Source organism: Sphaeramia orbicularis, chromosome 7 (assembly GCF_902148855.1).
Source record: "Sphaeramia orbicularis chromosome 7, fSphaOr1.1, whole genome shotgun sequence".
Taxonomy (NCBI): domain Eukaryota; kingdom Metazoa; phylum Chordata; class Actinopteri; order Kurtiformes; family Apogonidae; genus Sphaeramia; species Sphaeramia orbicularis.
This window is the reverse complement of record NC_043963.1, coordinates 56,958,130-56,972,990: the sequence shown is the minus strand read 5'-3', so window position 1 is coordinate 56,972,990 and position 14,861 is coordinate 56,958,130. Positions and strand designations below refer to the sequence as shown.

At 43.4% G+C, this 14,861-nt stretch overlaps 1 protein-coding gene across 1 annotated transcript in view; it reads left to right on the top strand.

The window, feature by feature from the left end:
• Positions 1 to 14,861, top strand: part of nphp4 (nephronophthisis 4) — a 360,146-nt gene that overhangs the window by 113,102 nt on the left and 232,183 nt on the right. Inside the window, exon 6 of the mRNA XM_030138849.1 lies at positions 4,351 to 4,539. Coding sequence (XP_029994709.1) covers positions 4,351 to 4,539 — 189 coding nt within the window. The remainder of the gene's footprint in view (positions 1 to 4,350; positions 4,540 to 14,861) is intronic.

Sequence of the window (14,861 nt, the reverse complement as noted above, 5' to 3'; positions counted from 1 at the left end):
GGACAGGTGTGGACAGGTGTGGACAGGTGTGGACAGGTGTGGACAGGTGGACAGGTGTGGACAGGTGGACAGGTAGACAGGTGTGGACAGGTGTGGACAGGTAGACAGGTGTGGACAGGTGTGGACAGGTGAACAGGTGTGGACAGGTGTGGACAGGTGGACAGGTGTGGACAGGTGTGGACAGGTGTGGACAGGTGGACAGGTGTGGACAGGTGGACAGAGGTGGACAGGTGTGGACAGGTGTGGACAGGTGGACAGGTGTGGACAGGTGTGGACAGGTGGACAGGTGTGGACAGATGGACAGGTGCGGACAGGTGGACAGGTGTGGACAGGTGTGGACAGGTGGACAGGTGTGGACAGGTGTGGACAGGTGGACAGGGGTGGACAGATGGACAGGGGTGGACAGGTGTGCAGGTGTGGACAGGTGTGGACAGGTGTGGACAGATGGACAGGTGTGGACAGGTGGACAGATGTGGACAGGTGTGGACAGGTGGACAGGTGTGGACAGATGGACAGGTGCGGACAGGTGGACAGGTGCGGACAGGTGTGGACAGGTGTGGACAGGTGGACAGGTGTGGAGAGATGGACAGGTGTGGACAGGTGTGGACAGGTGGACAGGTGTGGACAGATGGACAGGTGTGGACAGGTGGACAGGTGTGCAGGTGTGGACAGGTGTGGACAGGTGGACAGGTGTGGACAGGTGTGGACAGGTGGACAGGTGTGGACAGATGGACAGGGGTGGACAGGTGTGCAGGTGTGGACAGGTGTGGACAGGTGTGGACAGATGGACAGGTGTGGACAGGTGGACAGATGGACAGATGTGGACAGGTGTGGACAGGTGGACAGGTGGACAAGGGCAATTAACCCACAATTAATAATTTAATCGAGCAAATTCTTATTGACAATTAATCGTTAGTTGACTAATTGTTTACATCCCTAATAGCATCTAGTTGATATTTTAGTTGACGAACTGCTTCCAGTACTTTTTATTGTGAGTATTGGCAACAGTTCCCACATCTGTTGTACTTATTTATTCTGAACAGACACAGGCAGTCGCTGAAAATGGACTAAAGAGCCGAGGCTTGTCTACGGCTTCACTCCCTAATCAAAGTTAATGCGGTCGGGTTCAGCTTGTAATGAGTATAAGCTCAATAATTATTAATTAGACTCATTAGACTTGACAGGGAACATCTTGTAGTTTCTAGGTTCAGCACGTGGCTCAAACAGAACCTCAGTCCTGACATGACTCATTTGTAACCCTGAGCCTAGAACGGGCCATCGGTGACCTGGTGGATGTGAACAGGAAGGGCCGTCGGTTCCACCGGAGAGGCCGTCGGTTCCGTCGGTTCCGTCGGTTCCACCGGAGAGGCCGTCGGTTCCATCGGTTCCACCGGAGAGGCCGTCGGTTCCGTCGGTTCCACCGGAGAGGCCGTTGGTTCCGTCGGTTCCATTGGAGAGGCCGTCGGTTCCGTCGGTTCCACCGGAGAGGCCGTCGGTTCCGTCGGTTCCATTGGAGAGGCCGTCGGTTCCGTCGGTTCCACCGGAGAGGCCGTCGGTTCCGTCGGTTCCATTGGAGAGGCCGTTGGTTCCGTCGGTTCCATTGGAGAGGCCGTCGGTTCTGTCGGTTCCACCGGAGAGGCCGTCGGTTCCATCGGTTCCACCGGAGAGGCCGTCGGTTCCGTCGGTTCCACCGGAGAGGCCGTTGGTTCCGTCGGTTCCATTGGAGAGGCCGTCGGTTCCGTCGGTTCCACCGGAGAGGCCGTTGGTTCCGTCGGTTCCATTGGAGAGGCCGTCGGTTCCGTCGGTTCCACCGGAGAGGCCGTCGGTTCCGTCGGTTCCGTCGGTTCCACCGGAGAGGCCGTCGGTTCCGTCGGTTCCACCGGAGAGGCCGTCGGTTCCGTCGGTTCCACCGGAGAGGCCGTCGGTTCCGTCGGTTCCATTGGAGAGGCCGTCGGTTCCGTCGGTTCCACCGGAGAGGCCGTCGGTTCCATCGGTTCCACCGGAGGGGCGGTCCCTCAGCAGACACATGTTGTGTTTAAATGATGTGTAGTTTGGTGTGTCCCCTCAGGGTGGACACTGGAGGGTGCACTCATGTTTCACAGGAGGCGGTATTCACTGAAGCCTCTTTGGACCTCCTCTTATCGTGCGTCTGTTATCTTTGCAGGTATGGCTGTAAACCCCAGCACAGTCTTTCATTACCACTGTAGTTGACTGCCTCGCTCTCCACACAGGACGATCGATCAGCTCACTAATTGGCTGCGTGTGCATTGGGTTGTGTAGCGGTGCTGTCAAGAAGGATCCACCTCACAGCCAATTTACAGAAACGGTGTTGTAGACCTTTACATACCAATCAGGCTAATGGCTGCAGTATGTTTGTTAGTGTGAGGATTCGTTCGAAAATACAGCTGGAACATAAAGCTATGATATTTGCAGAGGAGAAACCATTTGCATCACAGCTAATAATAGTTTGGATTGGATGTGGTGGAAGTCGCAGTAGCACATCTAGGTTTATTAGGGCGTCTCCAAAATCCCTTTTCTCCTCAGATCAGTGTTATTTAAACCAGTTCATCTCCAACATGATAACAGCCCTCCCAAAGAAATTTCAGCAAAATTCATCAACGTTTGACCCCCCCACCACAAAGTATGAAGGCCCGTCAAAGAACGTCAAAAACGCCAAAAAAATGCTGTTTTCAAACGCATTCCCATGCTTAATGGATACTAAATGGATCCTAAAGTGCCTGAAGTTCAGCTCTATTTGTCTGGAACTCAAACCTGTATTTTGCTAAAAGGGGCTTTAGAAAATAGACACTGTGTTCAACTAGATTTACTGTTCTGAACTTCTGTCTATTTCCAGTTTTTAGCCTAGAATTCAGTTATTTGATCTTAAAATCCCCTTCTTTTCACTTCTGTATCACCTGATACAATAACCTATGAAGGTGATATTACAGGGACGCTGGAAAATACCAGAAAAAGCCGTTTGTGGACACTTCAGACCTCAGTATCTGTGATTTTCTGGGTTAAAATATGCATTTTCGGTGGGAGGGGTCAAACATTGATGGATTTTGCTGAAATTTTTTGGGGGGGGCGATTATCATGTTGAAGATGAACTGGTTTAAATAACACTGATCTGAGGGATTTTGGAGACGCCCTAAGGTTTATTGAGGAGAGGCACTAAAATGTGAGTGTGCACACGACGGCAGCACAAACTTGGAAATCAGGCTTTTCATTAGCACACAGAGTCTGTAAATAAGCAGCTGGCATCCAAACACTTTCCCAATCCCAGAGTTTGGATCCAGACACAACGTTGTTCAGTTCATTGAGCTGAAACATCTCTGCCTCTTCATTCGCAGCCAAAACATCTTTTTGACTGTTTTCCGAGTGGAGTGACCCACTTCTGTGCGAACAACAATGAAGACTAAAGAAGTTTAATTGAAGTTGCAGTGCATATCTGATTGAGCCCTCTTTGAAATCAAAATGATGGCTTGAATATTAATCCGCCGGGGCTAAAATAAGATAGAACTATAGAGAGGGAGGAGAAAAGGGAAAAAAGCATGAAATTGAATGGAAAACTGAATCTTCCGTTTTTTTTGTTGCCTTAATTAGCTGGTTTCGTCTTTATTCTTTCAGAAGTGTGACGCTGTAGGCGCATTTGTTTCCCGACCGGACACAAAGAAAAGCCCAAACAGTACTGTTCATTTTCCTGTGCTTGCACTTTAGCCAACCATCTGTGCACTGTGTTTATCATAAACAGAGCGTTTGGTGTCACTGCTGAAAGTAGAACTTATGAATGTTAACATAGTTGCAGGAAAACAGGTGGCCACTATGATTAGAGATAACTGCCAATTATGGGAGAAAATCCTGAGGGAGCGTTCTGGCATCGGCTCACTGCAAGTCCTCTCATGGTGCCGCCACATGACTGATACTCCTGACATCCTTGTGCTTTCGAATCATTGTTTCAGCAGTTGTATTTATATTTTCTGAAAGTCCTGCCGCATGTTCAAATTCCAGCTCATTTTAACAGGTTTAATGGAGTAAATGGACAGACCTCAAAAGATGAACATCTTCTTTCAGAGCAGTGCTGATTGGAGATAACTGGGTCTGGAATGATAAAACAGCACAGAACTCAACTAAGATCCAAATGTTTTTTTCTGCCTCATTTACAATCACAAATCACCCAAGTGAGTCTGCTGCAGCAGGACTAAACACATTACCTCCTGCTGCTCACAAAGCTTCAGGAAAGGCATCCGCTGAAGGCTCTGAGTGTGGCCAATGATCCATGAGTGCTTCAAACTCTGCTCCCTCTTCTCGTTTTAACCCTTTCTCCTCTTCTCCTCTTCTTCTTCTTCATAGTTCCTGCTCAGTCAGCTCCAGGAGCTCGCTGGCCCACCTCTACTCTGCTGGTTTCCCAGACATCGTGGACTGCAGTGGGCAGGTAGCGGAGGTTCTGGATCCCACAGAGGCTGTGCCCTTTGACCCCAAGCGTGAGGAAACAGACGCACAGGGCAACATGATGGTGTTCCAGTTTCTGGCCTTTACCAGGTGAGATCTGCAAAGACAGAGGTAGAAGCTCCGTTTGTCATGCTATAGAGCACAGGTGTCAAACATGCGGCCCGAGGGCCAAATCTGGCCTACCAAAGGGTCCAGTCCGGCCCTGCAGGATGAAAGTGCATAACTGAACCTGAACAGTCCAGGTGGTCCAGATTCTTTTGGTTCAGGTTCCACATACAGACCAATGTGATCTACAGTCAGAAGAACAACACAATAACCCAGAAATAAGGATAAACACACATTTACTGTGAAAAATGATGTGGAAAAAATTTAAGTGAAAAAAAAAAAGATTACACTGTGAAAATATTTACATTTACAAAACTATTCTTTTACAATAAAATGCAAATAAATACATAAATAAAAACACAGATGAACAACCTGAAATGTGCAGTTTGAACAATATTCTGTCTGTTCCTAAATGTTTATGAAACACTGTGTGGAAATGCACATGTAGAAATAAGAAGTCCAGGCAGAACAGTGTTCAAATTGCACTAATTTTTCAAATAAAATTTCCATTTTTTTCAGGTTTTTCACATCTTTTTTGTAAAATGTAAATATTTTCATAATTTAATTAGGGTTTTTTGTACTAAAAAAAAGAAGAAAAACTTGGACTTGTCATTATTTATAGGTTACTCAGTCATTATTTTACTGGTTCAGCCCACTGCAGATCATACTGGGCAGAATGTGGAACTGAACTAACATGAATTTGACAGACCTGATGTAGAGGGTCTGCAGGTGACGTCAGCGCTAGTGGAAGTCACTGTGGCTCCGCCCACTGAGTGTCAGACAGAGGCAGATGAGTGACAGCGTTGGCTTCAATCCTGTCTAAACTGAAGAACAATACTGAATCCAAAATGGGGCAGAGCTGTTGTTGGTTGATTGTATTTTCAGGTTCTTAAAGCGGTGGGAGCTATCGTTTACAGACACCCAAAGACAAAGAAAACAGAAGGAGATGGATCCACAAATCCAGGAAACCAAACCTAGATCTGTGGGTCCTGTTTGGGGTCAGCTAACATTCACTGATGCTGTATTTTTGGTCCAATCAGACCTGAAATGACCTATTGTTTTGGCTAACGGTCCTTCTTAGTGCAGCTCTTGGTTTCATGATCAGATCTTTCCTGGTTTTTGTCTCATTTTGTGATTGTGAACCTTGTGCTCCTACATGATTAGTAAACTAACTGAAACTGAGGCTAACCTAGTTTTACAAATACGGAGGAACTGGAGAATAAAGCTACGACGGAGTATTAGGACCACAGAAGAAAAGAAAAACACTGGGCACTACCAGAAGAAAGTCAGAAAATATGGAGATAAAACCTGGAATTTTATGAGAATAAAGTCGAATACAAAAAGAAAGAGAAAAGCACTCGGACAGCGCAGACCTCCTCCAAGACAGATCTGCCCCCCCCCCCATCACCGCCAAAATGTAATCATTTCTTCTTGTGCCAGTATCAGCATTTCCTGAAAATTTCATGAAAATCCGTCCAGAACTTTTTTAGTTGTCTTGCTAACAAACAAACAAACACACACACACACACAAAGCAAAGTGATCACAGTACCTCCTGCTGGAGGGAATCACAATGTTCTGAGAAGAAAGTCGTAGTTCTAAAAAAACTCATAATTTAACAAAAATGTCATTGGTTTATGAGATTAAAGTCGTCATATTTCGACAATAAAACCATAGTATGATCAGAATAATGTGTTAATTTAAACCAGGTGGTGTAAATCTGCTAATTTCCCAGAATGCAGTGGTGCCCTGCTGGTCCACAGCAGTAGTATCTGTGTTGGATAAAGGACTGGATCTGAACTGGACTCAGTAAATCTGCTCAGTCCCAGTAGATCATGCATAGATTCACTGGGGTCAGTCCACGGTCTACTGGAAATGACCTTTGGATCAGCTGGTTCTGGGTCCTAGTTTTAGACCCTTTGGATCAGCTGGTTCTGGTCCTAGTTTTGGACCCTGTGGATCAGCTGGTTCTGGGCCCTAGTTTTAGACCCTTTGGATCAGCTGGTTCTGGTCCTAGTTTTAGACCCTTTGGATCAGCTGGTTCTGGGCCCTAGTTTTGGAGCCTTTGGATCAGCTGGTTCTGGGCCCTAGTTTTGGAGCCTTTGGATCAGCTGGTTCTGGGCCTAGTTTTGGAGCCTTTGGATCAGCTGGTTCTGGGCCCTAGTTTTAGACCCTTTGGATCAGCTGGTTCTGGGCCCTAGTTTTGGACCCTTTGGATCAGCTGGTTCTGGTCCTAGTTTTAGACCCTTTGGATCAGCTGGTTCTGGGCCCTAGTTTTGGAGCCTTTGGATCAGCTGGTTCTGGGCCCTAGTTTTAGACCCTTTGGATCAGCTGGTTCTGGGCCCTAGTTTTGGAGCCTTTGGATCAGCTGGTTCTGGGCCTTAGTTCTGGAGCCTTTGGATCAGCTGGTTCTGGTCCTAGTTTTGGACCCTTTGGATCAGCTGGTTCTGGGCCCTAGTTTTGGAGCCTTTGGATCAGCTGGTTCTGGGCCTTAGTTTTAGACCCTTTGGATCAGCTGGTTCTGGGCCCTAGTTTTAGACCCTTTGGATCAGCCGGTTCTGGGCCCTAGTTCTGGAGCCTTTGGATCAGCTGGTTCTGGGCCCTAGTTTTGGAGCTTTTGGATCAGTGGGTTCTGGGCCCTAGTTCTGGACCCTTTGGATCAGCTGGTTCTGGGCCCTATTTTGGAGCCTTTGGATCAGCTGGTTCTGGGCCTAGTTTTGGAGCCTTTGGATCAGCTGGTTCTGGGCCCTATTTTGGAGCCTTTGGATCAGCTGGTTCTGGGCCCTATTTTGGAGCCTTTGGATCAGCTGGTTCTGGGCCCTATTTTGGAGCCTTTGGATCAGCTGGTCCTGGGCCCTATTTTGGAGCCTTTGGATCAGCTGGTTCTGGGCCCTAGTTTTGGAGCCTTTGGATCAGCTGGTTCTGGGCTCTAGTTTTAGACCCTTTGGATCAGCTGGTTCTGGGCCCTAGTTCTGGAGCCTTTGGATCAGCTGGTTCTGGGCCCTAGTTTTAGACCCTTTGGATCAGCTGGTTCTGGGCCCTATTTTGGACCTTTTGGATCAGCTGGTTCTGGGCCCTAGTTCTGGAGCCGTTGGATCAGCTGGTTCTGGGCCCTATTTTGGACCCTTTGGATCAGCTGGTTCTGGGCCCTAGTTTTAGACCCTTTGGATCAGCTGGTTCTGGGCCCTATTTTGGACCCTTTGGATCAGCTGGTTCTGGGCCCTAGTTCTGGAGCCTTTGGATCAGCTGGTTCTGGTCCTAGTTCTGAACCACTTGTTCTTTGGTAGCTGGTCCAGATCCATGTCCAGTCCAACTGTCCTTCATTTCATTTCAGATTTCCCATGGTCCTTTGCTCTGGCTGTGTTTACTGCTATACCCCGTCATGTTGAGCAGGTTGGTTTAAGACACTCAGTCTGACTGAGAGGGGCGTGGCCTGGGCTTAGAGGGGCGTGGCCTGGGGGTGTGTGACGGGTGTGCAGACCCTGTATAGTCACACCCACAGAAAACCCAGTCCTTCCCTGACAGACACACTGGTTCCACAGACTGCCCAGACCAAAGCAGCTGCACATCCTGTGTGTTCCATGTTTAAACATCCAGCGGTGTGCAGCACAAATAAACATTCAGATTGATTTGGAAAACACGTCCCTGGAGGAAACCTCTAGAGATAGTGATTTTATCAGACAGTGATGTACCTCCTCTGACCTGCTGGCTTCTGCAGCCGAGGAAAGCAACAATTTATCAGTGAAAAGTCTGTAGTCGATGCATCTGCCAGGCTGCCCAGGGTTTAATTGTATTTACAGCAAATGAAAAGTCAAGGTGAGTGTGCAGTCAGTGTAATAGAGTCTGCAGAGCGTCCCCCACTCCCACTGGGCTGAGCCTCTATGAGGTGCCAGGACTGGGCTCCGCTGGGCCTCTGCACAACACTCAAAGCACTGGAACCAAAGGCATTCAGGCTACTGGCTGAGAGCCACTGGGCACTGGTTTAGAACCAGTGCACTTATAGGTGTTTAACACAGGGGAGGGGACCTGCACAGCAAGGAACCTGAAAGGATCAGTAAAAACCAAGGCTAGTATCGTTAACCAAAACTAACCAAATGACCAAAACTAGAACTGAAAAAACATTTTCGTTAACTGAAATGAAAATTATAATTAAAAGAAAAAAACAGAACTAACTGAAACTGTATTGTGTGTTTACTAAACTAACTAAAACAGATACAAATTCTGGATCAAATTCCCTTGGTTTTGGTCTTTGTCAATGTCAGATTGATGTTCAATGGATTTCTTTGTCTCTCTCAGTTTTCTGTGCTGTCTCCATACGACACTTTTTGCTCCGTCACTTGTGTTCACTTGTGGTTTCCAGTCGTCTTCTGGTCCCCACTCTACCTGGAAACATGGAGACTAAAGCAGCAGAGTCCTGTCTGGGATTGATTTGAATAGGAGCACAGAGAAGAAGAGAAAAGAGACAACTGAACTACAACTGAACTACAACTAAACTACAACTGAACTACAACTAAACTACAACTGAACTACAACTAAACTACAACTGAACTACAACTGAACTACAACTAAACTACAACTGAACTACAACTAAACTACAACTGAACTACAACTGAACTACAACTGAACTACAACTGAACTACAACTAAACTACAACTGAACTACAACTAAACTACAACTGAACTACAACTGAACTACAACTGAACTACAACTAAACTACAACTGAACTACAACTAAACTACAACTGAACTACAACTAAACTACAACTGAACTACAACTGAACTACAACTGAACTACAACTGAACTACAACTGAACTACAACTAAACTACAACTGAACTACAACTGAACTACAACTGAACTACAACTAAACTACAACTGAACTACAACTAAACTACAACTGAACTACAACTAAACTACAACTGAACTACAACTAAACTACAACTGAACTACAACTGAACTACAACCAAGCATTTAGAAGAAAATGAAAACTAATAAAAACTATCAAACCTGCTCTAAAAACGAATTAAAATGAACTGAATTAGAGAAAAAAAGTCCAAACTAAACTAGAATGAAAACTCCAGAACTATTGGAACTTTGGTAAAAACTCCCTCTGCTAACTGTTCAGCTCAGAGCTTTCATAAACTACCAGAGCTTCTGTTTGGTTGAAGATGGAAGGACAGCAGTAGGAGTGGAGGAGGTCCAGATCACCTCCTCATGTGGAGTATCTGTGGTCGTGGACTCGTACTGATGTTATATTTCTGTCCTGTTGGAATGAAGGTGGCTCTTCTTCTCCAGTGCTGGTTAACCCTCCCCTCATTTATCAAATTCATTAACAACAAGAGGCCATTTTCTGATTTCTATGACCATCATATAACTACACATATAAATATATAAGCCTGGTGGTGTGAATAATGGAGCTGTTAGAAACTTTTCTGTGGAGTTGGTGAAGACCCAAACCTTAGATGAAGATTTGTATTCACCTAAAGCAGTATTTCAGAAGTTTTTCCCATTGTTGTGTACTTTAGAAGTCAAACCATACTGTTCTGTGATTATCCCTGAAAGTTCTCCTGGTGTTTTTGCTACATCCACCCACTACATTTAAGATGAGGATTTAAGGTGATTTGTAGGGACAGGGACAGCAGATAGGGTCTGGATCAGGTCTGTCCAACTCATTCTGGTTCAGGTCCATGTTCAGCCCAGTTTGATCTGCAGTGGGCCAGACCAGTAAAATAATGACTGAGTAACCTATAAATAATGACAAGTCCGAGTTTTTCTTTTTTTTTTTAGTACAAAAAACCCTAATTAAAGTATGAAAATATTTACATTTTACAACAAAGATGTGAATAACCTGAAAAAACAGAAATTTCATTTGAAAAATTAGTGCAATTGTAACACTCTTCTGCCTGGACTTCTTATTTCTACATGTCCATTTCCACACAGTGTTCCATAAACATTTAGAAACAGACAGAATACTGTTCAAACTGCACAGTTCAGGTTGTTCATCTGTGTTTTTATTTATGTATTTATTTGCATTTTATTGTGAAAGAATAGTTTTATAAATGTAAATATTTTCACAGTGTAATCTTATTTTTTCCACTTAAATTATTTTCCACATAATTTTTCACAGTAAATGTGTGTTTGTCATTCTTTCTGGTTTATTGTGTTGTTCTTCTGACTGTAGATCCCATTGGTCTGTATGTGGAACCTGAACCAAAAGGATCTGTTCAACCTGGACTGTTCAGGTTCAGTTATGCACTTTCATCCTGCAGGGCCGCAACGGACCCTTTGGTGGGCCAGATTTGGCCCCCGGGCCCCCGCATGTTTGACACCTGTGGTCTAGGTCATAGAAAAGAAATTGAACTTAGTCACTGTGAGACTGCGCATGATTAGCTCGTGGTACACTAGCTCAGGGATAAGCTTTTGCAGCATCATGTGTGGACTGTGGCGGTCACCATGTCGGTTTGTGGAGCCACTGTTTGGATAAGAGGGCGGAGCTGTGGAAGAGCTCCATGTTAACACCAGAGCCCATTTACAGAAGAACCAAGACATGCTCCTAACAAGGAAGAGTTCACATGGACACAAGTCATTTCACTAGCTAAGTGTGTTTGACAACAGTAATATCAGACTACACAGTGTGACACAAGGTTGAATTCATGCTAATACAGGCCACTCTGGAAAAGTTATCTCCTCATATTGTAATGACAGTAAGCAAAGGTGAATCCCATCAGCTTAAGCTACAGAATCATACTGGAAAAAATATATTTATTCAATAAACAGAAGTTGGCAATAATTCATAAAAAATGCCACCACTAAACCTTTCATACACTGTAAAAAAAAAAAAAAAAAAAAAACCTGTAAAAAAACGGTATAATTCTGGCAGCAGGGGCACCAAAAAATACTGTTAAATAACAGAAAATAGCTGTCTCATAAAAATACGGTAATTTTCCATAATTAAAATACAGTTTTTTGCCCTAACTTTACATGAGATTTTGCTTCTTTTTTTTTTTTTTTTTAACTTTTTAACGTTTAATAAAGAATATTTACATGTATTAATGTATTAAAACAATCCAATTACTCATATATATATATATATATATATATATATATATATATATATATATATATGTATATATATATATATTTAAATAATTTTCAATGAGACTTAGTTGTACAGTCCATTTACATTTTACATTTACATTTATGCATTTGGCAGACACTTTTTTCCAAAGTGATTTACAGGGGAAAACCAATCAAATCAATCAATCAATCAAATTTTATTTATATAGCGCCAAATCACAACAAGAGTTATCGTATGACATTTTACATATGAAGTTGATCAAAACCAGACTATAAACCAATTTACAGAAACCAACAGAATCCACTGATAAAAACTGTATTTGGACAGTTTATCAGTGCTTATACATGTTATACATTCACAAAAATACATTTATTAAACATTTTTGTTGTGAAACCTCCTGTAATTACACAAGATATTTGTCAATGAACAAACAAGTCTGGTTCAACTGACAGAACTAATACTTCTGTTACCGTTAACTGTCAGTAATTTTATCTGGTTTTAATTTTTTGTTTTTTTTGTTTTTTTACAGTATTAAACTTTAAATTAACAGTTTAGTCTCATAAATAGAAAATAAATATTTGTGAAATTATGATACATTTGCAAATGTATTTTAACTGTATTTTTCTGTGAAAAAAGAAAATAATTTTTTTTCAAAAAATGTAAATTTTCTGGTTCTTCACAGTTACAGTTTTTTCATGTTATTTTACATTTGACGTGTAAAATTTCGTCATTTCATTGACATTTTCCTGTATCTTAAAAACACAGGAAAAGTCTGTCAAATAAACAGTGAAAATTCTGTTAAATTACAGACCTTTTTTTTTTTAGTGTAGTCCAAATAATGAGTGTACATATGGGCCTATGTAGAGTATTTCTGAGTAGGCATTTGGTTGTTTTTGGTTAGTTTCTTTTTTCTTTTTCTTTCGCTTAAGCCAGACGTATACATGTCAAGTACGTATAGTCGCAGCTCCAGAAAATCAGCCAAACACATTTGCCGTCAGCACACACTGACTCTCCCCTCTGTCAACGCTTCGTCACAAACCTCTGGAGCCAACGTCCCCTCTGCCATGGACTGACAGTGGGAAGGGGGGGGGCTATGATCCACAGGCCCTTTGTGTGTCCTTCTGTCCTGTCACCAGCTCTGTCAGCACTTTGATAAAACCATTTCACATATGTTCATCATGCAGACCCCACTGTGCCACCACCACTTCCTGTATATGCAGTGCACCACTGACAGCTGAAGGTAATGCATAATGCAGACGGATGTGCTTTTCAGTTAGAATGAATCTGTGCAGATCAAAGTGGATGTCATCACTGGAACTACATGCAGGTACAGCTCTAGGGGCAGCAGATGTTAAACACGGGGAAATGACAATATGATTGCAGGAATAATTGAGATTCTGTGTCCTAATTGAAAATAAGGCCTTCCCCTGTCACTGTCGGTACAGCGCAGCCTCTCAGATCTGGCATCAACCAGACATTATGTTGAACTTTTGCAGGTGTAGACCCAGTAGTCCTGATAACATTATGCATGAAGGACTGATCCGAAGCTCTTCTGGTCTCTCAGTTATGGTAGCCACACCACACACATTTTTGTCAACAAGATAATAACACCGGTTGGGTGTCCTTTGGCCTTCATCTGTTCCAGTTTCAATTCTGGTTATCAGTTCCAGTTAGAATCACGTCCCTATTTCTTATTTACCAGCAAATATGTACAAGAATATTTATATACAATGTAAACACATGATCCTCAGACAAACCTTCAAGTCCAGCTAAGTCTGTTTTCACAGCAGATTGGAATAAACATTTGTATTGGTTGCTTTGATGCCAGGTAAGCTTTATCAATGCCAGCATCACTTTAAACATAAGCTACATTCTGTTCAAATTTCATCAAACTGAAAAAACAATTTTAATAATTTCCTGTTTGCAAATGAAGTAAAGGCTCAGTCACAAATACTGTAACGAACGGACATGAACACCATGCAAATGATTTACGGACCATTTTGTACGACCTTCTCAAAGTGGACTTATGAGAATGTAGTGTTTGTAGGCCGTTCCTAAATTCGTAGTCAGGTGGATGATTTTGTGCAGGATTTCCTACAAACGCACGAGGAAATCCCCTTTGGTGGAGCGCCCTAAGAAATGCCTTAGGAACAACCTAAGAGCAAGGCACGACGTTGGTAGATCAGGAGGTCATTCTAGAACACTGAGTTCCTGCGCTGGCCGCAAATAGATCACAAAAACATGTTCCGTTGTTATTAGGGGTCCCTTACAGTGTTCACACGAACAGATGTACAGACAGGTTCACACGGTGTTCTTAAGGTGGACCTAAGGGGTTCCTATAGGCAGTAGTACAGCCTTCATGTGTCACTCGTGGTGTTCTTTGAGGTGATCGTATTCAAATTTTGAGGACAGACTGAATAACTGGACTCAAACGTGCTGACGGGAAAGTGTTTTATTAACAGAAAAATATACATGAAGAAACAACACAAAACCTGGAGGGAGGTGATGCACAGACCGCAGGGTGACGAGGATCAGGGGGAGGGAAGTGTGTGACGGACAGTTAGTAGTGACGTGACGTTCACCAACGAATCGAATCTTTTGAACGGCCCTTTGAAATGAACGATGGGAACCGAGTCTTTGTAAAGAGCCGTTCATTTTATTTTTTTATTTTTTTTAAGGAGGGCGTGTCCGATTGCCTGTCAGTTTACCCACAGACTGTTCTAGTTCTGAGAATGTGACTCCAGTTCAGGTATTTCAGGAACTGCACTGATTCATCACTGTTGTGTTTTGTGCAGTTTTTTCCGTATGTTTCCACACATTTATTGTTCTTGTTTTGAGGAGAATAAAATGTTATTTCATAAGAAAATGTTTTATTTTCTTCTTCATTTTTATTCTACAGACTAGTCCACAGAATGTACTGGGATGTTTTTGGTCCAGTTCCATCATTTGTCTAATGTCACCTCTCATGTCATGGATTTAACCCACACTTTTGAACATTTCTGTTTTATGCTGAGATAATATTTACTGCCGCGCCAATTAAACACCTTTAAAATGGAATGTCAGTCATCACATGTAGCCTGTTTAGTCATTCAAACACTGGTGTTTCAAAAGAATGCCAAAAACATAACAGAGCCAGTCTGTTGAACGACTCTTGTCAGTGAACGACTCCTGATTGAACGACTCCCTTCAAAGAACCAACAGTCCCATCACTAACAGTTCGGGTTAGGCAGTCA